At 52.4% G+C, this 24,986-nt stretch overlaps 1 protein-coding gene across 2 annotated transcripts in view; it reads right to left on the reverse strand.

The window, feature by feature from the left end:
* KAZN (kazrin, periplakin interacting protein) overlaps positions 1 to 24,986 on the reverse strand; it is a 515,581-nt gene that overhangs the window by 174,009 nt on the left and 316,586 nt on the right. Inside the window, exon 1 of one of the 2 annotated variants that reach the window (XM_037985377.2) lies at positions 18,901 to 19,319. The exons of the other annotated variant lie outside the window; for it this stretch is intronic. Coding sequence (XP_037841305.1) covers positions 18,901 to 19,108 — 208 coding nt within the window. The 5' untranslated portion in view covers positions 19,109 to 19,319. Of the gene's footprint in view, positions 1 to 18,900; positions 19,320 to 24,986 lie in introns of those variants that run through there. 2 annotated transcript variants of the gene reach the window in all.

The following is a 24,986-nucleotide window of genomic DNA, read 5'->3' on the forward strand; positions in this document are numbered from 1 at the left end:
AGCTCCAGGCCTGCCTTTCTTAGAGGCCCTGCTAACCCAGACAAGGAAATCTCTTGTACAGAGAAGCATCCTTCCGGGTCTTCCTGGAGCACCCTCCTGGCAGGAGCCAGGTATTATATAAGCTGCAACAGCTGGTGCAGCCCTGACCTGTGCTCTAAGCCCAAGAAGTGCCTGTTGAGCTAAAGCCAGCCCAAGGCACAAGCCCAGGGGCAAAAGCATCCTTTCACCAAGCCGAACACCCGCTTAGGACCACACTTTCCTGGCCAGAGGCGCTTTCATACCGAAACATGTTTTTCCTTGAAGCCACCCTCTACCCCTCATCTCCCAGGAGAAAATGATATTGACTAGAGAAGAGCGGGTTCTAGGTTCGGCTGCTGCAGAATCAAAGTGCGCAGCTTGAATAAAGAACAGAAGGGTGTGCAGAAACACTGAGTGTTAACGTTTGGAGCAGGTCGGAAGCGTTTCTTTCATCTACGTGTTTTATTCTCTAAGTTGGCCTTCTCCTGCCCTACTCTCTTGAGCTGAGCTTCTACTAGATCTTTCCTTTTTCCTCTTCCCACTCCACAAACCTCAAACCATGTATATCCCTGGAACGTCTGGGGACCTCTTTTGTGACACATCTGCAATAATACCATGATCACTCGTGGTTGCTTGAGGAGGAGAAGGGACAAATATGTGTACCCTGGGCGTACAGGACTGGCAGGGGTGGGAAGTGTAAAACAAAACAAGCCACATAAACACCATGGCTTGTGATGCTTCAACACTGCCTCCACGCTTGGGTGAAGCAGCAGAAAATAAACCAATTGAAGAAATAAAAGTCCTAATCAGGAGCAGGTGTTTGCATTGTAACACGACTTGGGACATGAACAAGCCCTGTATTGTGGGCTCTTTGCCACGTCTCTCTGGAATTGCAGGCTGACCACCAACCGAGCCATGAGGTCACCCCACCTCCAGTGGTAGACAGCCCATAGCTGCAGATATCCCAGAAATCCAACAAAACACCAATGCAGGGTTCTAGTTATTCTCTAGTCCTGATGCCCGGGACAACGAAACCCAAACCCAGGAAGCCAGACAAGAGGACAGCAGCTCTCTGTTCCTTCTTCGGTGAGCAGAGAACATGGATTTCAGCAAAGAGCATGGGCAGAACCAAAGCGTTGTCAGCTTTCAGCATTCATGAAAATTAACTCAGGATAACTCCAGTGCCCAGGAAATCTTCCCTGCTCCCAATCTCTGGAGAAAGCTATACGTCTTCTAAATTAGCATCTTCTCTGCAGGAATACCTGCAGAAAGCTAATTTTGGGGAAGCGGGGTAAAAAAAATCAGAACCTCCCCACCCCACACCCCCATCCCACCTACCAACTCAGGCTGCCCTGGCCTAGAAGGTAGGCTGCTGATTCAGGTTAAAAATTCCCAGGCAGAGAAATTCAATCTCCTTTTTCCAATGGTCGACAGTTAATGTATTGTTCCACCTTAGCCCTCCTCCTTTTTGTAATCTCTTGGCTGAGTGCCCATGTTCTCAGGACCCTCTTGCCAAGAGGTGAGTACTGTTTATTTCACCGTGGACGCTACTCATGGACCCCAAAAGGAATATGTAAACTTGCCACTGCATGCCTTTGGGTTTCTTCTGACCTGATGGCATGGGGGTGGGATGCAGGGCGGGCTACAGAAAAGGGGAATAAAGCCGGGTGTGGTGGCTCATGCCTGTAATCCCAGACTTTGGGAGGCCGAGGCAGGGAGATCACCTGAGGTCAGGAGTTTGAGACCAGCCTGGCCAACATACAGTGAAACCCCATCTCTACTAAAAGATACAAAAATTCAGCTGGGTGTGGTGGCGCTCGCCTGTAGTCCCAGCTACTTGGGAAGCTGAGGCAGCTGAATCACCTGAACCCGGGAGGCAGAGGTTACAGTGAGCCAAGACTGCATCACTGCACTCCAGCCTGGGCGACAGGGCAAGACTGCATCTCTAAGGAAAAAAAAGAAAAAGAAAAGGAGAATGACATCTGTCTGGCCATTTCCGCCTGCCTGGCCTGGCCCAGGCTACTGGGCTAGCTCCATCCACCCTGATAGCGCTCCGCAGTCATTTCCACCTGGCCCTCTCCCTGCCTGCTTCCAGAGGGGCTGTCTGATGTCTTTGAGCTTCTGCCATGTCCTCTGAAACAAACATCAAGAGAGCCAGGAACACACAGCTCAGCCTGGGGAACATTCTTCCTTAGGACGTGCAAGAGAAGGTACAGGCTCCAGCGGCTCTTCCTCCACCCTCACAAAGGACTCCTAGTGGGGGACGAGAGATCTAAGGTTGGCTAAGCTAGGAGGATCAAGGCAAATCGCCCTGTGCTCGCAACCACCCAACCCATCTACTCTGCCCTGGCTAGGAGGAAAAATGCCTGGAGAAACGAAGCTGGCCCTTGTGCCACGGTGGCTGTCTTCTTACAACAGAGTGGTTATCATGTCAAGAAAACAGACTCAGTGTATAAGATCCTCAAATGTAGGGTGCAGGCATGTAAGATCCTCAAATGTAGGGTGGATGCTACTGTGAAATCAATTTTTGGCTCAATATAAAAGTGAGTGAATGCTTAAAATGAATCAAAAATTGGAGGGGCTGCCTGGAGAGGAAGTGAGTTGCCAATCCCCGAAGGTATTCAAACTCAAGAGGAACAACTGCACTGGACTTTATGAGTCAATCTGTCTTCCTTGCCCTAAATTCCCCCCACCACAGCTACTTTCCCACAGGCCCTGGAAGGATGCAGCTCTCTATACTGAGTACCCCGCCCACTCTTACAGAGGCAGCTGACTGAACCAAGATGGTCACCTGATCCATGGTCTGCCAAACCACTGGTCAGGCAGGGACCGATCAATGCCTGCCTCCCAGGCATTTAAACGCTTCCAGGGTACAGAGGGAGGCAGACCCCTCCCTGAGGGATGATCCGGCTGGGTGAAGGCTCCGCCACTACCTTTGGAACCTGGCACTCCTGAGGCTGAGCCCTAGGACTTCCCTAGGTCAACCCAGGCCTCCTGTGACTTGGGTTCATGTGATAGTCTCCCTTCTACCGCCAGTGGAGGAGCTCAGGGTCTCTGTCCAGCCTGGCAGGGACCTCCTGTTATCACTGCTCAGCACAGTGCCTGGACCCTGAGCCTGTGTCATGGACAACAAAGCTCAAAGCTCAGTCACTGTCACGACTCTCAATATCCCAACAGGCAGAGGAGAGTGCCCGAGAATGCACACCCCCAAGTACACGCACTCCACCCTATGCAGAGGCACCTCCCAATGCAGAGGCACCTCCCACTGCCGATGCAGACCACATGCTTACTAAACATCACCGGCCAGGTGAGAGGCTCACACCTGTAATCCCAGGGCTTTGGTAGGCTGAGGTGGGAGGATCACTTGAGACCAGAAATTCGAGACCAGCCTGGGCAACACAGTGAGACCCTGTCTCTACAAACAAAATTTTTTAAAAATTAGCCAGGCATGGTGGTGTGTGCCTGTAGTCCTAGCTACTCAGGAGGCTGAGGTGGGAGGATGATCTGAGCCCAGGAGTTTGAGGCTGAAGCGAGCAATGATCCTGCCACGGCACTCCAGCCTGGGTGACAAGAGCAAGACCGTGTGTCTAAGATGAGCACGGTGGCTCACGCCTGTAATCCCAGCACTTTGAGAGGCTGAGGCTGGCAGATCACCTGAGGTCAGGTGTTTGAGACCAGCCTGGCCCCATGGTGAAACCCTGTCTCTACTAAAAGTATAAAAATTAGCCTGGTGTGGTGGTGGACACCTGTAATCCCAGCTACTCAGGAGGCTGAGGCAGGAGAATTGCCCGAACCCAGGAGGTGGTGGTTGCAGTGAGCCAAGGTCACACCATTGCTCTCTAGCCTGGGCAATGGAGTGAGACTCCATCTCAAAAAACAAAAACAAAAACAAAGAAAAAATGAATAAATAAATAAACATCATTCTCTGCCATCCATTGTCTTGCACACAGTATTTAAGATGGTTTATTGATAAAGCAGCAGCTCTACTTGGCAAGTTCCTACTGTAGGAGGGGTGCCATCATTCTCATTTTACAAGAAGTGGAAACTGAGGCTCAAAGAGATTAAGCAGCTTGCCCAAGAATCTCCAGTGTGGTCTTCTCATAATGCACGAGATTCTGACCAAATGTCACCAGATGCCCCCTTCTGAGTGGGAGAGCAAAGCCCAGGCAGATGCTAACTCCAAAAATTTCTCCCCAGGGAAGTCCAAATCCTGCCCCAGTGCTTGACATCCTATTGAGTATTGGACTCTGGACTTGTGGACTTGTCTGACTTGGCCATCTCTCTGGTGAGTCTTATATCACTCCAGCACCCCCACTTTTCTTTTCTTTTTTTTTTTTTTTTTGAGATTGAGTTTCGCTCTTGTTGCCCAGGCTGGAGTGCAATGGTGCGATCTCGGCTCAATGCAACCTCTGTCTTCCAGGTTCCAGTGATTCTCCTGCCTCAGCCTCCTGAGTAGCTAGGATTACAGGTGCCTGCCACCACACCTGGCTAAGTTTTGTATTTTTAGTAGAGATGGGGGTTCGCCATGTTGGCCAGGCTGGTCTCGAACTCCTGACCTCAGGTGATCCACCTGCCTTGGCTTCCCAAAGTGTTGGGATTATAGGCATGAGCCATCGCATCTGGCCCATTTTGAACTAATACAAATGATCTTAATCTCCATAAAACCCCTACTAAATAGAGCTAGCACCCCAATTTACAGATGAAGATATTGAGGCTCAGAGGGGTTAAGGAACTTGCTCAGGGTCCCCACTGTTGGAACAATTTGCACCCAGGCAGCTGGGCTCTATGGCCCCAACGTCCTCACACTCAGAGCTCTGTGTCTGCGTACCTGTCCTAGCTCAGTGAGGGGAGCCTGTCCTACACAAGGCTAAAATGCCCTAAACACCACCAAGCACAGAGTAAGGCAAAGGTGCCCTTTTGCTAAATTCCGACCTTCCTGGGCCGCACACGCCTGCTCTGCTGTGAGAAGGTAGCATCGCCTGCCTGCTGGGTATGGATTCAAGTCACCTCCAAAGGGGAGCAATCAGCGCTTTCCAGGGAGATGGCCACGCTCCAGGCACAGGCTGGAAAATCAGACTCCCACTGGGAAGGTTGAGAGGAGCCAGATGCCGTCTGGAGCACCCAAAGCACCAGCTGCTGACCTCAGTGTGCTCAGCTCTATCAGGGATGTGCCAGGAAAGTGGCGAAGGGGACATGACAGCAAGCGCTTATGCAGCCCCTTAAGGGAGCAGGCACACTGGGGTGGGAAGGAGAGGGTGTTCAGTCAACCCCACCCAGGCCCCATACTCAGGAGGCTGATAGATCCAGGGGTCCTCCTACAAGCTGACCTGGGAATTGTGTGATCAAAGAAGGATGGTAGGGAGAGAGGCGGAGGGGACGTGATTATTTATGGCCAGGACCTAAGAGGTGACAACTGATTCACTAGTCCTTCAAGACAGAGGGGGAAGGGAAAGACAGGAAAGTACAAACAACTCATAAAAGAGAAAACTGAGCTCCTCCGCAGGGAACTAGAAAAGGATTTGACCCAAAGTAGGTGCTCTAAGGAAACCTGCAAGTAATTAACCAGCAGGGTTTATGATGAAGCCTCTCCTCTGGTCCCATAACACCTAGCAAGGGGCACAGGCACAAGCTTGCTGAGGAGCCAGCTTCACCTTCTGCAGCATGACTCTCTGCCACACTGTCCTCTGGGTGACACTTGCAGATGGCACTGTAAGAATTATACCCAGAGGGGCTGCAATGAGCGAGAAAGGCTCACAGAAAGGTTGGGGGCCCAGGATGGGGCGGGATGTGGACTTAGTTCAGGGTGGGAAGATAACAGAGGCAAGAACCAGCAAGGCAAAGGGTAGGAATGAGCCAGGGTGGTTCATGGGACAGAGAGGCCCTGAGCTCCTCCACTGGAGACAGAAGGGGGATGGTCACATTTGTGGAGCCTCACACAAAACCGAGAACAGAGCAGGTGCTGGATGCCTGCCACGTGGATGAACAAGGGGACTTGTCGCATCTGGGGAGAGCGCAAGAGAGGGTATCTTTCTGGTTTCAGTTAGGAGTTTTAGGCAGAAAAAACCCTCTTCCAGAATATAAGTGCCATGACAGCAGGGTTCATCCTGCTCAGCTGTCAGTGCCAGGCGCGCAGTTGGGGCCTGGTAAGTACTTATGTGATGAGGAAGGATCAAAGTGATCAAGGAATCTAAAAGCGGGCAGGGCAGGTAGGTGAGGCCTTAGCCTCTGGGAAGGTGCAGGGATCCCTTTCTATATGGCAAAAGCAGCCAAGTGTGGCTGGCACAGTGGAGCAGGGCACCTGTGATCAACCAGCCTGGTTTGCCTGAGACCGAGGCCTATCCCATGGTGTGGGATGTTCAGTGCTAGAACCAAGAAAGTCCTGAGAAAAACAGGACAATTTGGTCGCCCCAGGTACAGGTCTGTCTTCACCAGCATCCTATAGCTACCAACCGATGGTACCAACTGCACCTGATGGTACCAACGGCATCTCTAAGGTGCCTCAGAGTGAGTGAAGCGCTTCCAAATCCATGGGCTCTCATAAAGCAACCACAGATCTGTGAGTTAGGCCGGGCTGACACTGTGATTCACTTCACCAAACAGGGACACAGGTCCAGAGGGTGAGTGAACCGTACAAGGTCCCACAGCAGGTAAGCTGCAAAGTCAGGGCTGATGTTCTGCCCGTCACCTCCCCTGCCTTTCCATACACTGGGGAGACGTGACATGGAAAAGCGCTGTCTGCGAGCACAGCTGTGGGATGGGCGGACGTCGTCCAGGCATCCCCAAGGGCAGGGGGGCTTGGGGGCTCCAGGGAAATGGGCCCATCTGGCCTTCTGTTCTTCTAAAATTCTGGCACTGGGGGAGCAGGCGGCCACCATCTGGGATATGGGAGAGAAGACGGGGGCGGGGGTGCTGTAGGCTGCTGCTCCACTTGTCCCACCAACATCACCATTAGGGGGTCCCCTGGGTAAGGCCAGGATCTCTGAAGACCCTTGTGAAAGGCAGACAGACCATCTAGTGACACATCCAGTAGCCCCTAGGCATAGAAGGGCCAACCAGCCCTTGGTAGCTGGGCAGGGAACAGGCCAGAGTACAGGGAGAAGGGGAAGGGAGAGGGGAGAGGGAGGCAAGGAGGGAAAATAGAAGTGGAAAAAGCCTTCTAGAGCTGCCTTGCCCAGTGGCTGCTTTCAGACTATAGGTACATCAGCATCGCCTTGCAGGGCTTGTTAAGATCCAGACTGGGCCCACCCCCAGTTTCTGACTCTGTAGGTCTGGAGTGGACGGAGAATTTGCTTTTCTTTTTTTTCTTTTCTTTTCTTTCTTTCTTTCTTTCTTTCTTTTTTTTTTTTTTGCTCTGTCGCCCAGGCTGGAGTGCAGTGGCACGATCTCAGCTCACTGCAAGCTCCGCCTCCTGGGTTCACGCCATTCTTCTGCCTCAGTCTCCCGGGTAACTGGGACTACAGGCGCCCGCTGCCACGTCCGGCTAATTTTTTGTATTTTTAGTAGAGACGGGGTTTCACCACGTTAGCCAGGATGGTCTCCATCTCCTGACCTCATGATCCACCTGCCTTGGCATCCCAAAGTGTTGGGATTACAGGCGTGACCCACCACGCCTGGCTGAGAATTTGCATTTCTAATATGTTCTCAGGCGCTGCTGATGTTGCTGGTCCTGGAGGCACACCTTGAGAATCAACGGCCCAGCTTAAGCGGTTCTGGGGGCTGGGGCTGGAGGATGACGGCAAAGGCACAAAGGTCACAGCAGGGCTCCTGATGCTAGGAAGACCCACAGAGGTAAAGACGGCAGGTGCTGGAGCCTCAGTCCTCAAAATGCAGAGTGAGCTGGCATCATCTGGGATTAGGGGTGGGGTCTGTTTAAAATGCAGATTCTTGGGCACATTCTTTTTTTGTGTGTGTGTGTGAAATAGGGTATCTCTCTGTTGCCCAGGCTGGAGTTCTGTGGCGCCATCTCGGCTCACCACAGCCTTGATCTCCCAGGTTCAAGCAATCCTCCCACCTTAGGCTCCAGAGTAGCTGGGATGACAGGTGCACGCCACCATGCCTGGCTAATTTTTGTATTTTTAGTAGAGATGGGGTTTCACCATGTTGGTCAGGCTGGTCTCGAACTCCTGACCTCAAGTGATCTGCCTGCCTCAGCCTCCCAAAGTGCTGGGAATACAGGCGTGAGCCACTGTGCCCGTCCTCAGGTATTTTTGATTGTCCAGGTCAAGTATGGCAACCAGGAGACAACACTGGAAAACAATAAGCTCCTGAGTGACTCTGAGGATGGTGGTGCAGGGACTATGCAGAGACGCACGGCAGCCCTAAGGGGGCACGGTATAAAAACACACATCTCAGGCTTCCCAAGTTACGATGGGCCTCGGAAACATTCATTAGCCTTATACCCTGACTCAGGCCCAGCTCTAACTTGGGAGCCGCTAGCCACACGTGGCCTTTTACAATTAAGTAAAATGTATATCTCAGTTATTCAGTCCTACTAGCTACAGTTAAGCCCAGGGGCTACCATCCTGGGCAATGCAGACACAGACCACTTCCAGCGTTGCAGAAAGTTCTATCGGACAGCAGTGGCCTAGAGGGATCACAGTGTCAGCTTCATTTCCCCATCTAAAAAACGGAGCTCCTCACAGGTCATTTGAGGGTGCCAAAGAGAAGAAAGACACCACCCAGGGTAGACATTTCTACCTCACACCTAAAGAACCACTGTACTGGGCCGGGCGTGGTGGCTCACGTCTGTAATCCCGGCACTTTGGGAGGCCGAGGCGGGCGGATCACCTGAGGTCGGGAGTTGGAGACCCATCTCTACTAAAAATACAAAATTAGCCGGGCGTGGTGGCGCATGCCTATAATCCCAGCTACTTGGGAGGCTGAGGCAGGAGAATTTCTTGAACCTGGGAAGTGGAAGTTGTAGAGAGCCAAGATCGCACCACTGCACTCCAGCCTTGTCAACAAGAGCGAAACTCCGTCTCAAAAAAGAACCACTGTATCCTGGTGGGAGGGAGAAGGCAGCCCAGGCTGGCAGGGGAGGCATCCGTGACTGCTCCAGAACCCAAGGAGTAGCCTCTGTCCCTGAGAGTGAACACCAGGGATGCAGGTTTGCCCCTTGGTCAGCTGCTGGTGCACCCAGGAAGGTCTAGAAGGAGCACAGGAAGGCTGAGGGCTGGCACTGTGGAAACGCAAGCCCAGGAACTTCTCCCTGGCTGGGAAGGTTTAAGGGAATGCTGCAGAGGCCTCCGGTGCTGGAACAAGGGTTACCCCAGATCAGCGGTGACCCTCAGCCTGGGTCAGATGTTTGAAGCTGTCGGACAGCAGGGAACACTCATGTTGTGAAGGTGGCTGCAGGGCCCCAGACCTGGATGGCCCAACCTCCCCACCCTTCTCTGAAAGGAGAGATGGAGGGGGCGGCTGGAGGCCAGGATGGGAAATTGAGTATTTAGATGGATGCTGAGCCCCCAAATGACCACTCTCCGGTACCCTGACGGGGCACACCGAGTCCCTGCCTGATGCCTCCAGTGCTGGGGAACCCACTGCCTCCCAGGGCAGCCCATCCTGTCGCTGAACAGAAAATCTCTCTCACACTGAAGGAAAGGTTGTCTCCCTACACCATAGCGTCTAAGCAACAGGTGCCCTTCTGTTCAATACCCCAGGGCAAGGAGTGGTCCTGGGGCTTAGCAGTCATAAATATGCTATGAAAAAGGAGGGCCGGGCGCGGTGGTTCACGCCTGTAATCCCAGCACTTTGGGAGGCCAAGGCAGGTGGATCACAAGGTCAGGAGTTCAAGACCAGTCTGGCCAAGATGGTGAAACCCCATCTCTACTAAAAATACAAAAATTAGCCAGGTGTGGTGGCGAGCGCCTGTCATCCCAGCTATTCGGGAGGCTGAGGCAGAGAACTGCTTGAACCTGGGAGGCGGAGGTTGCAGTGAGCTGAGACGCACCACTGCATTCCAGCCTGATGACAGAGCGAGACTCCATCTCAAAGGAAAAAAAAAAAAGAAAGAAAACAAAACTGACAAAAACCCCAATCATTTCCCTTTCTAAAAAGCTACATCCCACACAAACAGACAAAAGTGATGCTGCTGGGTGTGGTGACACGTGCCTGTAATCCTAGCTACTTGGGAGGCTGAGGCAGGAGGATGGCTTGAAACCAGGAGTTCAAGGCTATAGTGTGCAATGACAATGCCTGTGAACAGCCTCTGCACACCAGCCTGGGCAACACAGTGAGACCCTGTCTCTAAAATAAGAATCGAAATGTACATCACAATGCCAGAGATGTAACAAGGTGCTGGTTTTAATTATCGGGAAAAGATACCTGGATTTATGTCTTCCCCAAACCTTCCCAGTGCACCTGAGAGGTAGCCCTGTTTAAAGGGTTAAGGGAAGTATGAGACACGTTGGGGATAAAGTACTCAAGACAGGGTACTTCCAGATGTGGCTCCAGGACCATCAGTATGGGCAGGGATGGACTGTATATTAAAACTGCAGAACCTGGCCGGGCACGGTGCCTCACACCTGTAATCCCAGCACCTTGGGAGGCCGAGGCAGGCAGATCACCTGAGGTCAGGAGTTCGAGACCAGCCTGGCTAACATGGTGAAACCCTGTCTCTACTAAAAATGCCAAAAATTACCCAGGTGCGGTGGCACGTGCGTGTAATCTCAGCTACTCGGGAGGCTGAGGCAGGAGAATCACTTGAACCCAGGAGACAGAGGTTGCAATGAGCTGAGATTTTGCCATTGGACTACAGCTTGGGCAACAAGGGCAAAACTCTGTCTCATAAATAAGTAAATAAATAAATAAATAGTGCAGAACCCTGCAACTACTGTGTGATCCTACTTAGATGAGGTACCTGGAATAGGCCAACATACACAGACAGAAACTGGAATGGTGGTTGGCGGGGCTGGGGGAGAGGGATGGAGAGTTAGGGTTTAATGGGCATGGTTTCTGTTTGGAGTGATGAAAAAGTTTTGGAAATGGATTGTGGTGACGGTCCTCTAACACTGTGAATGTGCTTAATGCCACTAAACTGAATATCTAACAAATGGTTAAAACGGTCAATTTTATGTTACATCCATTTTACCATAATACAAAAAATGCAATTAAAAAAAAAGTGCGGGGTTGAACTCCGCCCTGGAGTCAGTTTCTGGGGTGGGACTCTGCATTCGAGCCCACTGATGTCAGGGCTCAGCTCCTTGTGGGTGGAAAACACACATCTTGTCAGTGGAAAAACACATATCTCAGGCTTCCCAAGCTGACACGGGCCTTGGAAACACTCATTAGCCTCGTGCCCTGACTCAGGGCCAGCTCTAGCCACATGTGGCCTTTTACAATTAAGTAAAATTTAAATCTCAGTTCTTCAGTCGTACTAGCTGCATTTAAGCCCAGAGACTACCATGCCAGGGAGGGCCGCGCGCAGAGTGTCCTCGCAACCTCCCAGGCCCCTTGGCTTCCCTCCCCAAAGGGTAGAGAGTAAATAGAAACTCCCCCACTGGCTCTCCACTGTCTGGCTGACACAGGTAGAGATGCCAGAGGAAGCAATGACAAGACCCAGCCGGATGTTTGAAAGGGACCCGGGGCGGGGGATGGGGTGGGGAGGGTGGGGGGCCATGCTGGGGAGCATGGACGAACAGGCCCCACATGTGGCCCAGAGGTGAATCACAGGATAATAAGGGTTTGGTGTCCTTTGTCTCCTCAGCACCCTGCCCAGCGCCTTGGCTCCTCTGCGGGGCTCAAGCAGCCAGGAATTCGGGATGAATGGGAAACACGGAGTGCTGGTGGGCAGCCTGGAGCCGGGAGGAGGGTGTCTGAACAGCCGCCACCAAAGCCTCCATGTGCTGTCTCACTGCAGGGCAGTCTTGTGAGTTCACAAGACTGAGAAAGGCATGTGCCTCTTTCTAGTAGATTCTGGGAACACATGTGCTCGGACAGGGGTTGGCACAAAAAGGAAAAAAAGCAAGATTTAACTTAGATGGCCATCTACCTGACTGTGTACTTCGGGCCACCGGTGGGAGTGAAAAGGTGCTCGTGTGCTCTGATCATGAATCGTCCCTGTGCCGCAGCCTGGGCAACACAGCGTAACCCAGAGTATGTGCCCTCCTGGGTTTCTGACTCTAAAATTAACCCAATCCCAGGAAAGCAAAGGGCAGAGGTTCTCAATGTCTGATCTGTGGAATGCCAAAATTACGCAGGGTACTTGATACAAATCTGGATTCCTGGCAGGGGAGGGGAGCCTGAGAATCTATACCTTAGCAAGCACCCCAGACCACTGCAATCCCCGAAGTCTGAGACCCGCCTTGAATGGGTTGGATAAGGTTGGGAAGATGGCAAAGGGTGAAAACTTCCAGTGCTACCAAGACGTTCCCATGACTTTTCTTTCTTTTCTTTTATTTTTAAGACAGAGTCTTGCTCTGTTGCCCAGGCTAGAGTGCAGTGGTGTGATCTCAGCTCACTATAACCTCTGCCTCTTCTCCTAGATTCAATTAATTTTCCTGTATCAGCATTCCGAGTAGCTGGGACTACAGGCATGTGCCACCATGCCCGGCTCATTTTTGTATTTATTTTTTAGTAGAGATGGGGTTTCACCACATTGCCCAGGCTAGTCTTGAACTCCTGACTTCAAGTGCTCCGCCTGCTTCGGTCTCCCAAAGTGCTGGGATTACAGGTGTGAGGCACCAAGCTCATGTCTTTTCTAAGGTTTCATATCTGACCCTGGAAGCCTCCCTGTGTGACATCCTGGAGTATGGTTCCTTCCCAGCCTTGGGCCTCAGTTTCCTCACCTAGTAGAGGGAGCGGGTTGACCCCATCCCTGCAGAGGTTTCCCTCTCAGGGCTCTGTGTACTAGGTTTCCAAACGGTTGTGGCAGGGGGACCTCCTGTCAGGAGCCAGCTTGCCTCTGGCTTTTGGCTAGGGTGAAGAGGTAGGGGCAGAGTTTCCTGTTGACAGAGACCGAGGACCACTCTGGGCCCCAGAGGCCCCCCTCCCAACTGGCTCTGGCTGATTGGAACCCAGTGAGCCGAAGGTGCCAGGGAGAAAAATCCCATGACTCTCAGCAGCTCAGCCTCTGCTCTGTGGCTTGGTAGCCTGGGGAATTGTCAGCTGACAAGGAAACCGCAGGAGAAAGGGTCCTGCGAGGGCAGCATGGCAGCCTGGAACAGCTACTCTCCACAACCAGTATAACCTCTCCAGACCTCACTGGTCTCACCTGTAAGATGGGGAGAACGGCAGCTGGCTGACAGGAATGGGGGGATCAACAGGAATACACGGAACAAGGTGCTTGGTTCTTGCTCGGCCCTTCCACACTAATGGGACCCAACTGAATGAAAATCCACATTCTTCCCTGCCTGGGCACACAGAACTTCAAAGTTAGGAACATGCTGCTGAGGCTGCGCTGTGAGGGGAGGGAATGAGGCATCCAGGAAATAGCAGCTGTTGTTTTTACTCTTCTCCAATTCCCTAGGAGAGCTTTTCTGAAACTTCTGTACAATTAAAAGGTAGTGAACACAGTCAATGCCTGTGATGAAGTTACAGCCCGAACTAGTTGGGAGCCTGAGCCAGCCTCCAAATCCAAGAAGCAACAGAAGACGAGGCCACTGGCACCTGCGGATTAGCCACCAGGTGCCAGGTGGAGGGCGTTTCCCAAAACAGTCCCCAGTGTCCAGCACGTAGACCGAGGACAGGCCCCACTCGGAGCCCACCAGCTCCCCACTCCTTAGGCCAGACTTAGCGTCACCCAGTTCAGGCCTGGGACAGCAGGCAGCACTCGCGTACCTGTTACACTCTTCTGGCTCTGAATTTCCTCCAAATTGGGTGCCACTGCAGCACATGATGGGCTAATGCCATTTGATGAGGGCCCCAGGGAATTGCCACAATTGATATCCCCTAACTGACCTCTCCTGAAGGCATCCAAAAGCAGATGAGAGAAAGCCTGGAGTCCCCACCTTCACAGAGGCCGCCCCACGGGAGACAGAGGTTGTCCTTGTGGACAGGAGGCAAGCCTGACCTTCCCTCTCCCTTGAAAGGCACTCATCTGACACCCGCAACGTACGAGGCACTCACGGAGAGTAAACCCATTAAAACAAGGCCACGCCCGCACACTATAACCATGCCTGTCTCTCTGGAGTGTTTACAGCCCTTAGTGACTCACAACAAACACGGGATCCCCAGGGCGATGGCTTTGGCCAGCTTTAATGACATGTTGGGTGTGCTTATCTGCTGGGACTAAAATCTGTCTACGCGCAAATGTGCTGACGTTCCATTTTTGTCAGCTTGCCGTGTTACGGATGAGGGAGGCTAACTCCAGAGCCAGGGGTGCTATTTTCCTCCTGAGATGATTAAAAAATGAACAAACTCTTCTTCCTCCAGAATGGCTGGAGGGTCCTGGCAAATTGTCCAGTTCACTCAACTGGAATATTACAAAGAACATAAACGATGTTTCGTGCCCATTATGGAGATTTCGTGATGACTCAGAAGGCCAAATAAGCAGCTAGCCACCCTTTGGAGTCACCTGTTTGAGTAAATCCCAGTATTTCAAGCTTCAAAAATAAAAAAAAAAAGTATTATATATATTTTAAACACATATACATCAAGTCCTTTGACATCTGGAGGAACAGGAATTCCCGCTCCTTCCTTATGGCACGGACCCAGCATCAGGCTCCATGGGGGGAAGGATGTTCATCACACAGATTCCTGTCCAATTTCCAACAACTCTGAGGTGGGTAATACGATTTCCGTTTTACAGAAGGGTCAACTGAGGCTCGGGACATTAAATAACTTGCTTAGGGGCATACAGCTAGCAAGGAGCAGAGCTGACAAATTCAAATCAGTGTGTGTTGGACTCCAAAACTGGTGCCCTGTACCCACCATGGTGTGCCACCAGCCTCGGCGGAAGGATAAAGTTCTGTCCATCTCACTGGACCACAACACAGGGTGGAGGGCGGAGGGTGCCAGGCCGCAGGTTGAGACTCCTCAGGGAAGTGGATCTCAGCAGTGGCTTTCGCCCCGATTGTCCAGAAGAACCAAGCCCTCCATTGCCTCCATCCTGCCCTCGCCCTTCGAGCAGAAGTATGCTCACACGAAACCCACCAATGGGTTCTAGTGGGCAGCTTCCTAAAAGCATTCTTAATTCCAAGCAGTGGAGATTGCATCTCATCCAGTCCCAGCAGAAGTCCTTTTCAGAACGGCTCACGGAGAGCTGACCTCCCACTGAAATTGCTAACAGCAGTAAGATAAGCAAATGCTTGAGTTGCTTAAAACAAGGAATGTCAAGGAGAGGACAAACTTTTTTTTTTTTAAGGATAAAAATTTAAAGGAAAAAGAGACCAGAAACAATGTGGGTCTACTTTCTTAAGAGCAATATGAAGTCCTTCCGTACTGCTGAGGTCTACAGTCTGGGATAAATTCCTGGTTGGGACACCCACTGGCTGCGTGGCCTTGGGCAGTTACTGAACTGTTCTAAGGACTGGTTTCCCCATCTACGGATGGGATTAGCAACTGCACTTCCCCACTGGGTTGCTGGGAGGCCTCATGAAGACAAGGCATCCTGTTTAGTTCACGACACAACTAGTCTCCGGGAGGGTACAGTGCTGGGAGCCAGTACACAAAGACAAAGACACACAAGCGCCCCAGTCCCCTCAACCGCGGGTTTCATGTAAAGAGGAGGGGCAAGAAGTGATAAGAACCCAAACGATCATCATAATAAAATAATACAGAATTTTTAAAAAGTAGAGGACATGAAGAGGCAGGATAAGGCCACGTGGCTTTCTGAGCTCCGGGTTAAGAGAAATGCCAAATGGAGCAATAGGGTTAGAGTGCAGATGCTTCAGTTACAGACGTGTAGGGTGCTTCGTCTACAAAGATACTAATTTCTCATCACCTTTAAAAAAATGGCTTAGTTCCTTTAGCTGATCAGCAACACCCTCTTGCCTTAGAAACTCAGCACCTACACACCTCACTTCACCCTGGAACATGCTCCTCTGTCCACCCTACCTAAAAGCTAAGCAGCGTCCGCTCCCATCACTCTAACCCCTCCCCGGCTTTATTTTTCTGCATAGCACTTACACCATCTCTGGACATATCCTGTGCCTATTTGCCTACTGGAAATCTCCTCCCACAGAATGTAAGCTCCATGGAAACCAGGGCTGCAGTCATCTCCTTTGCTGCCATATCCCTGGCAGCTACAACAGTGCCTGGCCCGGAGCAGATGCTCAAAAAATGTGACCGAATGAATGGACAATGAAAGATCGAAGAAGCGGATTCCTGTTCCCAGCTTAAGAACCTCCAGGGAGCACCTGGCTCACTCTGAGGGGGCTCTGGAATGATCTGCCCCTCAGACGGAGTTATTCCCTTGGTGCCAACAGGGACACTGAGTTGTGGAATATCTCAGAGTAAAATACGATCGAGGCAGAAGCAGGTGCGGATTGTGTAAACATCCAACGTCTGCACCTCCTGCTCCAGTCCCTGGGTCATGCACCCTGGAGGCCAGAGCTGTCACCATCACGGGGCCATCACCTGCTGATCTCAGGACATTCTCCCTGAGCAATTCAAGGTGTTTGAGCCTCCATCCCAGCAAGCCAGCATCCCCTCTATCTTTTCCCTTCCCCATATCTCTGAAAGTGCCAACAGACTCTCTCATCCAACAGGGCACCTCTTTCAGCTCCTTAAACTGAGCACCACATTCGACTTGGGACCAAGTGCTGAGATTCCAGGAACAGCCACCTCACAGCCTGGCTGAAATGTTTATTTCAGCAACAAGTTCAGCTTGCAGCTTTGAGCCAGAGTTCCCATTGCCCTCCTAGAGGAAAGTCCCTTGTAACAGCCAATGGTTTCAGAAACCATTTCCATGGCAGGCTGTCCTCAATGCCTGGCCATCATGGAAGTTCTCAGAAACTCGATATGGTCTTTAAGAACCAGAGACCAGAAAGGGTGAAGGGTAGTAGGGTAGAGAAAACTCCAAACTTTCTGGTTTAGCTGCTGGTCTGATCTTGTTTCATGGCAGTGATGTCATCTGTAAACTGGGAAAAGAGATTTCCAATGTGCTGTCTTTTAAAATGGACATACCATAAGGGCTGCAGGAATAACAACCACCCCTAGACCTAGCATATTATTATGAACACACAAATGGAGTCTACATAGACACAAAGTAAACAGCCCTATCTCCACCTAGCCATCTCCTGTACATGTTTACATGAAAACAACTTCCACTGACACAACACTCAGCCTCAGATCACTTAAGTATTTTACAGACAAGACAAAAGTCATCTTGACTTAGTTCATGAAGGTGGAGACGGAGCAGAGAGCGCCACCATCTGATGGGAAACTGAGTCAGTGGGAGCACTGACAGGTCATCTAGCAAGCACGTAATGTCAGAAGGAGCTGAGGACTAACATGCATTAAGCATTTATGGTGAATGAGGGAAGGTGTTTTACACACACCATCTTTGGAATGACAAATCTTTCGTTGGTACTATTATTTCCAGTGTACAGAAGGGTAAATTGAGTCTCAAAAAGATGAAGCAACTTGGCCAAACTCTCCCATCTGCTTCCTCTTCGCATCGATGCTGTTTTTTTTACATCAACCCGTCTTGGACTCTGCTGTGTGTAACTGAGGAGAAGGTGGGAAAAGGCAAACTCCAACACAGGACAGAAGACTCTGCCCTGACACCCAGAGGCGGCATTCCATCTCCTGGGGAGGCTACCATAGGCAAAAACAGGAATAGGGGGCCTTGCATTTGGCTTTTTTCTTACAGGAAAGAGATGATTATTAGGGAAATAAGCCCGTGTGCTCCCCAGCTAGAGAGTTTGCTGCCTGGGAGAGGTACTACGGTGCTAAGACTTTGGATTTCCACGGACAAAACTGAGAATTCCAACAGCATGATTTAGGACTCCGGGAACTTGGGCAAGTCGCTTAACCTCCGGTCTTTTCTGTTCTTATCTGCATGTAGATAACACAGCCTCACTCCCAGGGTTGTGATAAGATTTTAAGGATATGTTGCATGTGAATTACTATAACACAATAGGTGTTCGATGAATAAGGAATAATTATGTTGTGCCTCCCCTACCCGTGTTTCCCGGAAAAAGTATTCAGAACTTGGACCTGATGATGGCAGCCCCTTCTCAGAAAAGCCCTTCGTCTTCTACGGTTTCTTCCTACTCCAGTCAAGAGGAGGCAGGGGTTCCTGTCTCCCATCCCCATGCCCTAACCTGGGGGGAAGGGGGAGGGGGAAGGGAGACAGCACAGGCCTGAGTGGGATGGAACGGGCACACCCACTGGGAACACTTTAACAGTAAAACGCTGTTCTCCACTTGGGGCGGATTAGCCAACGATATGCAATTAGATCACTGCATTTGTGTCTCCACCTCTGCAATTTCTTTTTCTGCATTACTCGGAGTTAAAGTGTATGAGAAACGCCGCAACCTCTCCGCTCCTAGCAAATGCGAGGCATCAATTTCACCTCGGAGGGGCGGCGGTGAAGGGGGTTCCCCTCGGCACTCCGCGGGGGCCGCCAGATGGCTCACAGGTGCGGTCCCAGGGGGCCGAACCAACTTCGTGCAGGGCTGGCCCCTTTCCCACGCTTCCCCCAGCAGACGCGGGGTCCAGCCCGGAGCTGGGTCTCCAGGCGCCGCGGGATCGCCGGGTTCCGGCAAGCGCGGCCCTGGTCCCCCGGTGCAGCCCCGAGCCCCGGTCCCCACGCCGAGGAACTCACTCCGCGTCCCGCGCGCCTGCCGCTGCACCCGCCCGGGGCTCGGGGCTCCGCGCGCTGCGAGAACTTAGCCACCAGCGGCTTCCCGATCCCGGCTCCGAGCGCCCTCGCGCGCCCGGCCCCGGCGGCTCCCGGGCCTGTGTCCGCGCCGCCCGCCCCGCCCCGCGCGCACCTACCCGGCTGGCTGCAGTCGCCATCCGCTTGGACCCGGGGAGTCCCGGCGCGGGGCCGATCGCCGGGCCCCGCCGCGTCCACGCACTGCTCGCAGGCTGCGAGTCCCGGGGGCCGCGCGGGCCCGGCCCCCGCCCCGCAGGAAGGCGCCGGCTCGCCCTGCGCCGCGAGCTGGCGGACGCGCTCCCACGAGCCCGAGTCGGCCGCCCGCATGCCGGGTGCCCGGGGGGCGCTGCCCGCGGCGGCGCGAGGGGCTCCGACGGCGCGCGCCGGGCTCACAGTCCCTGGGGTCGCCGCCGCATCGGGGCTCAGCCAAGCGCCGCCCCCGCCTCCCGCCCGGCCGCCTGCGCACGCCGGACCCGGGCTCTCCGTCCGGCCGGACGCCGGGCGGTCCGCGGTTGCCGCACGCGAGGAATTCGGCCGCGGAGCCTCTCACGTGGGTACGACTCCCAGTCCCGCGGCTCCTCCTCCCGCTCCTTCCGGGCTGGCGACTGCTGAGGCTCGCCCCGCCCCCGCCCCGCCCCCTCCCCCGCCCCTCCGCGGCGCCCAGACTGGCCCCAGTGCCCCGGCAGCGCCGCCACGTCGCCCCATTGTGCGCCTGGCCCCCGCCACTCGGTGCATCCCCGACGCGGTCATTCCCGGGGACACGGAGGGTCAGAACGATGACCGATGTCACCGGGGGGACTCGAGCCCCTGTCTTTGAAAGCCTCTGGCCTCTTCCTGGCACCCCACTTTGCTGTGTCTCTCTCCTCTCCTGACACCCTGTGACAGCCTTGCCGGAGCCCAGGTCCTCACAGCCGACCCGGAGAGGTCAGAAAGAGTGGACGGGGAGGGGAGCAGCCCCGGGACCTTTCCTTCGCTTATCTTTGCGTGTGACTGGCCATCCTCTAAGTGAGGGGAATGCTGAGTGCGTCTGGTGGAGGAGATCGCGAGGGGGCTGAGATCTGGTGGGAGGCCCTGTGACTTCACCTCACTTCCCCAGCCTCAGTTTCCCCATCTATGAGTTAGGCATTAGTAATTCCCCGCTGTCCATTATCAGTGCTGCCTATGAACTCTCCAACTACGGCAGCCATTGGCAGGGGAGGCCAGAGCCTGGACCCTGGAAGTGGGTGGGGGAACGGTGACAAGGCCAGGCAAACCCTGTAGGAAGTGGCATCTTGGAGGGTCTGCACAACAGAACCCACCAGCTGGAGTGGGTGTTCAGGCTGGCAGTGCTCCTGTGAAGTGAGTGCAGCTCTGAGCCCCCTTTGATCTGGGGATTACGATGCTCTTCAGAAAGACTAATTATCTCCTTACAGCCCCAGGAGGCAGGTCCAGTTTCCCCCTGTTGTAGACACACGGGAGCCGAGGCTACACAGCCAGGTGAGCAGTCAGTCACATACTCATGGAGCCCCCAGCCACCCCTTGTAGGCAGCATGCTGGCATCTCTACCCTGCCCAGGCCTGGCTCTGTAACCTGAGGCTCCCACGGGGCCAGGCCTGAGATGTGCGAATTTCTAAGTCACTGGCCTATGGCTCTCCAACAAGCTATGAGAACGAAGTTACTTTCCCCTAAGTCTACAGAACCTTTTAGGAGCAGTTTTCTGCCCATGGGTTAGAAGCCCTGGCTCTCAGCAACCACAGTGGCCTGGCCACCAGCTATCATGGCCTTCCCAGCTTCTCCCTGCCCCTGAATCCTCACCTTCCCAATTACCGAAACTGGCCCAGCTGTGGAGGCTGCCTTAGAACCCCTGCCCTCTCTAGCTGGCACTGTTTTTTTGTTTTTGTTTTTGTTTGTTTGTTTGTTTTTTGGAGACAGAGTCTTGCTCTGTTACCCAGGCTGGAGTGCAGTGGTGGGATCTTGGCTCACTGCAACTTCCACCTCCTGGGTTCAAGTGATTCTCCTGCCTCAGCCTCCCGAGTAGCTGGGATTACAGATGCCCGCCACCATGCCCGGCTAATTTTTGTATTTTTAGTAGAGATAGGGTTTCACCATGTTGGTCAGGCTGATCTCGAACTCCTGACCTCGTGATCTGCCCGCCTCAGCCTCCAAAAGTGCACTTTTGATTGCCCAGTGGAGGGCAGAGTGGCATGCAAAGTGCTAGGTGCTCCCAGCTGTGGAAGAAAAGTACACCACTTTTCCAGGAGGAAAGAAACTGACACCACACCAAGTGACCAGAGATGCTGGGAATCCCCTAATTCCTCTCCTTTACTGAGATAACAGACAGAGCAGAACAAAAGAATGATCGCTCTGAGCCCCCGAGAGCAGAGAAGCCAGGAATGTCCTTGCCAGCCCCTGCATCCTGGAGAATCTGGTCCAGGACTGTCTAAGTTACCTTTAGGGACCTGCCTGGGAACATAAATGAGTGAGCTGGGTTGAGCATGGGCTGTGTGGTGTATTTCAAAAAATACGGGCATTTACGTTGTATTATTTTGACTTAAACACTCTTGGCATATTAAACACTTAGGAAGACTTTTCACTTCCGCAAAGAAACATCGTCTTTCACATATTTCTTGAAGCACATGAACTATACTTTTGATAGAGACATGTGCTTTCCTCTTAACTCCATGACAAGAGAAAAATAGCACTTGGCTGGGCGCAGTGGCTCACGCCTGGAATTCCAGCACTTTGGGAGGCCGAGGAGGGTGGATGACTTGAGGTCAAGAGTTCAAGACCAGCCTGGCCAATATGGTGAAACCCCGTCTCTACTAAAAATACAAAAATTAGCCGGGAGTGGTGGTGCACGCCTGTAATCCCAGCTACTTGGGAGGCTGAGGCAGGAGAATCACTTGAACCTGGGAGGGGAAGGCTGCAGATAGCCGAGATTGTGCCTCTAGGCTAGGCGACAGAGTGAGACCCTGTCTTAAAGAACAAACAAACAAACAACAACAACCACCACCCAACAAACAAAACCCAGCACAAGTGTGAGTATGTAGTTCCTGTCACTTGGATTTGGTGTCAGAGAGACATTAAGATGGTGGGGACTGTGGCAAATGAGGCCACCAGCCCCTGTAGAGGAGGCTGTCGGTTGTTGTCAGGCAGGAATGTAGGCTTAGTGTTATCAGATGTTCTCCTTTTTTTGTTTGTTTAGAGCTACTAGGAATATGGATTTTTATGTGAAATCTAAATTTGAAATATTAGCAACTCTTTGAAACTTAAGAAGAAGGAAAGGAAGAAAGAGGAGATGGAGGAAGAAGAAGAAAGTAAATGTATCAAAAAGTCTTTATGTAGCCCATTGGCCACCAGGGCCCATTTCACTGCTACCATCACTTGTCCCCTCTGCAACCTTCCAAAGTGCACGTATGTCCTAGTTACTTTTCTTTCTTTTTTTTTTTTTTTTTTGAGACGGAGTCTCGCTCTGTCGTGCAGGCTGGAGTGCAGTGGCCGGATCTCAGCTCACTGCAAGCTCCGCCTCCTGGGTTCACGCCATTCTCCTGCCTCAGCCTCCCGAGTAGCTGGGACTACAGGCGCCGCCACGACGCCCGGCTAGATTTTTGTATTTTTTAGTAGAGACGGGGTTTCACCGTGTTAGCCAGGATGGTCTCGATCTCTTGACCTCGTGATCCGCCCGTCTCGGCCTCCCAAAGTGCTGGGATTACAGGCTTGAGCCACCGCGCCCGGCCATTATCCAAGCTGCTTCTCAAGGCCACAGCCCTGGGGAATTCCCTCTGCAACTTTTACTCAGTGCAGTTTGGTCGTGGCTCTGTGTGAATGTGTGTGTGTGTGTGTGTTGCACGCTCAGACCCAGACCTGCAGATGGCAGTGGGATCCACCTTCCCCAGTTTTCTGGAGGATCCCAGGCTGCCCATGCCTCCCTTACTCAGCTGTAGCCCCTCACTCTCCCTGCTCTCAACTCTGCTAGCTGGCAAGTCTGTGGCCGCAGTGGCAGTCGGGAGTCTATCAGAAACCCATCTGTCTTGGGTGGGGAGGTATATTAAACATACCTTGAGGTACATTTATGAGGATGCCCTGGGCCCAGGAGATGTTTCCGCTCAGTTCTGTACCAGGAGACCCTGGAGCCAAGGACTAACCAACCCATTTTCTGCCCTGAGTGGCTTGGGCAGGTCCTACACAAATGACAACTCCAGGGGGATTTAGAGGAGACCCCTATGCAGAGCCAGCTTCTGGGCATGTGACCTGTGTGGTCACACCGGGCCCCGTGCTCAGAAGGGCCTGGAGCTTGGGTGAATGCTCTGTCGTTGCCTTGAAATTCTTATTTTTGAACACTGGGACCTACCAATTAAGTAGCCAGTTCTACTCCCAGGAGACCTTCCCAGGCCCCCTGGGGGATGCTGGGAATTGAGGCTGGATACAACTTGGCTTACTCTGTCCTGCTCCAGGGCACACTGTGTCCAGCCTCTGTGGGGCAGCAGGAAGGGAGGATTTGGGGGTCAGGAAAGACAGCAGGAGCTGTCCTCATCCAGTCCTCCCGGCAACTCCTTTTAAAGAGCAGAGGCACAGTATGACTTCAGAGGGGAAAGGGGCAGTCCAGACAGGGTGTGGGGCGGCTGCTCTGGTTCTGGGCTCTGAGGCCAGACAGGGTCCCCATGACCCTGACCTCAGGCTGGATCGGGCGCCACCCCAAAAAAAAAAAAACAGAAAAGAGGCTGCAGACATAGGTGTCAGTTCAGGTCCCATTTGCAGTGTCCCTTCATTCCCAGGGCAACATCCTTTAGCTCACTGGAGAAGAGTACAAGATAAATTTGGCTTAAGGAACAAAACCCAGAAACATGATATTAAGAGATTCTATTATGTTTGCTGTCTGCTTAAAGTTGAATATTTGAGCCCACTGAAATCTTTCCCATCCCCCCCCCCCCCATTTGGCTATGATTTTAAAATAGCCATGCATCACTTAATGACAGGGATAAAGGCAGAATGTCGTTCTGGGAAATGCATTGGTAGGCAATTTTGTCCTTGTACAAACATCCTAGACAGTACTTACCCAAACCTACACAGGATAGCTACTACACACCTAGGCTACGTAGTATAACCTATTGCTCCTGCACAGCATGTTACTGTACTGAATATTGTAGATAATTGTAACACGATGGCAAGTTTTTATACATCTAAACATATCTCAACAGAAAAAGTACAGTAAAAATACAGTATAATCTTATGGGACCACCATCAGATATGCGATCGATCCATCATTGACCCAAATGTTACGTTTCTATTTGTAGAAGATGTTTTACTGAGATCTTCCAGCCAACTTGTTACTATCTCCAAATACCTCTAGCTAAGACAAAGCAGTAACTCTTGATTCCCAGGAAGATGCAGAGTTTTGTAACACCCCATAGTTTTGTAACTCCTGGCGAAACTTTCCAGGGGGTGTGAAGACCTCAGCCACAATGTCAGGGCCCCTTGCTGTGTGTGACCATGAAAAAGTGCCTTGGGCTGGGCGTGGTGGCTCACGCCTGTAATCCCAGCACTTTGGGAAGCTGAGGCGGGTGGATCGCCTGAGGTCAGGTGTTTGAGACCAGCCTGGCCAACATGGTGAAACCCTGTCTCTCCTAAAAATACAAAAGTGAGCCAGGTGTGGTGGAACGCGCCTGTCATCCCAGCTACTCAGGAGACTGAGGCAGGGGAATCATTTGAACCTGGGAGGCTGAGGTTGCAGAGAGGCGGAGGTTGCAGTGAGCGGAGATCACACCCCTGCACTCCAGCCTGGTCAACAGAGCGAGACCGTCTCAAAAACAAACAACAAAAAAGTGCCTTCGGTTTCTGCGTCGAAGTGTTCTGGAGGTTCAATGGGCTGGCTTAGCAGGTGTGAGGAGGGTTTTTCTAGCTCTGCCCACTACGGTCGACACGTTCTTTTTTATCCTTTCTCATGGTGGTCGTGTGGGTATGTTCTGCGTGTGTGTCGCTGGTAGTGATGGGAAGTATATACCTATTGCTGCATAACAAATCACCTCCAAACTCAGTGGTTTTCAACAATAGGGATTTATTATCTCATAGTTTCTATGGGTCAGGAATCCAGGTGTGGCTTAGCTGGGTCTTCTGGTTCAGGGTCTCTTACAGGCTGCAATCAAGGTGTCAGGGGGAGCTGCTGCCAACTCAAGGCTTAACCTAGGCGGAATCTGCTTCCAAACCAAACTCACCTACAAGGCTAGTG

The sequence above is a fragment of the Chlorocebus sabaeus genome, chromosome 20 (genome assembly GCF_047675955.1).
Source record: "Chlorocebus sabaeus isolate Y175 chromosome 20, mChlSab1.0.hap1, whole genome shotgun sequence".
In the NCBI taxonomy this organism is placed as follows: Eukaryota; Metazoa; Chordata; class Mammalia; order Primates; family Cercopithecidae; genus Chlorocebus; species Chlorocebus sabaeus.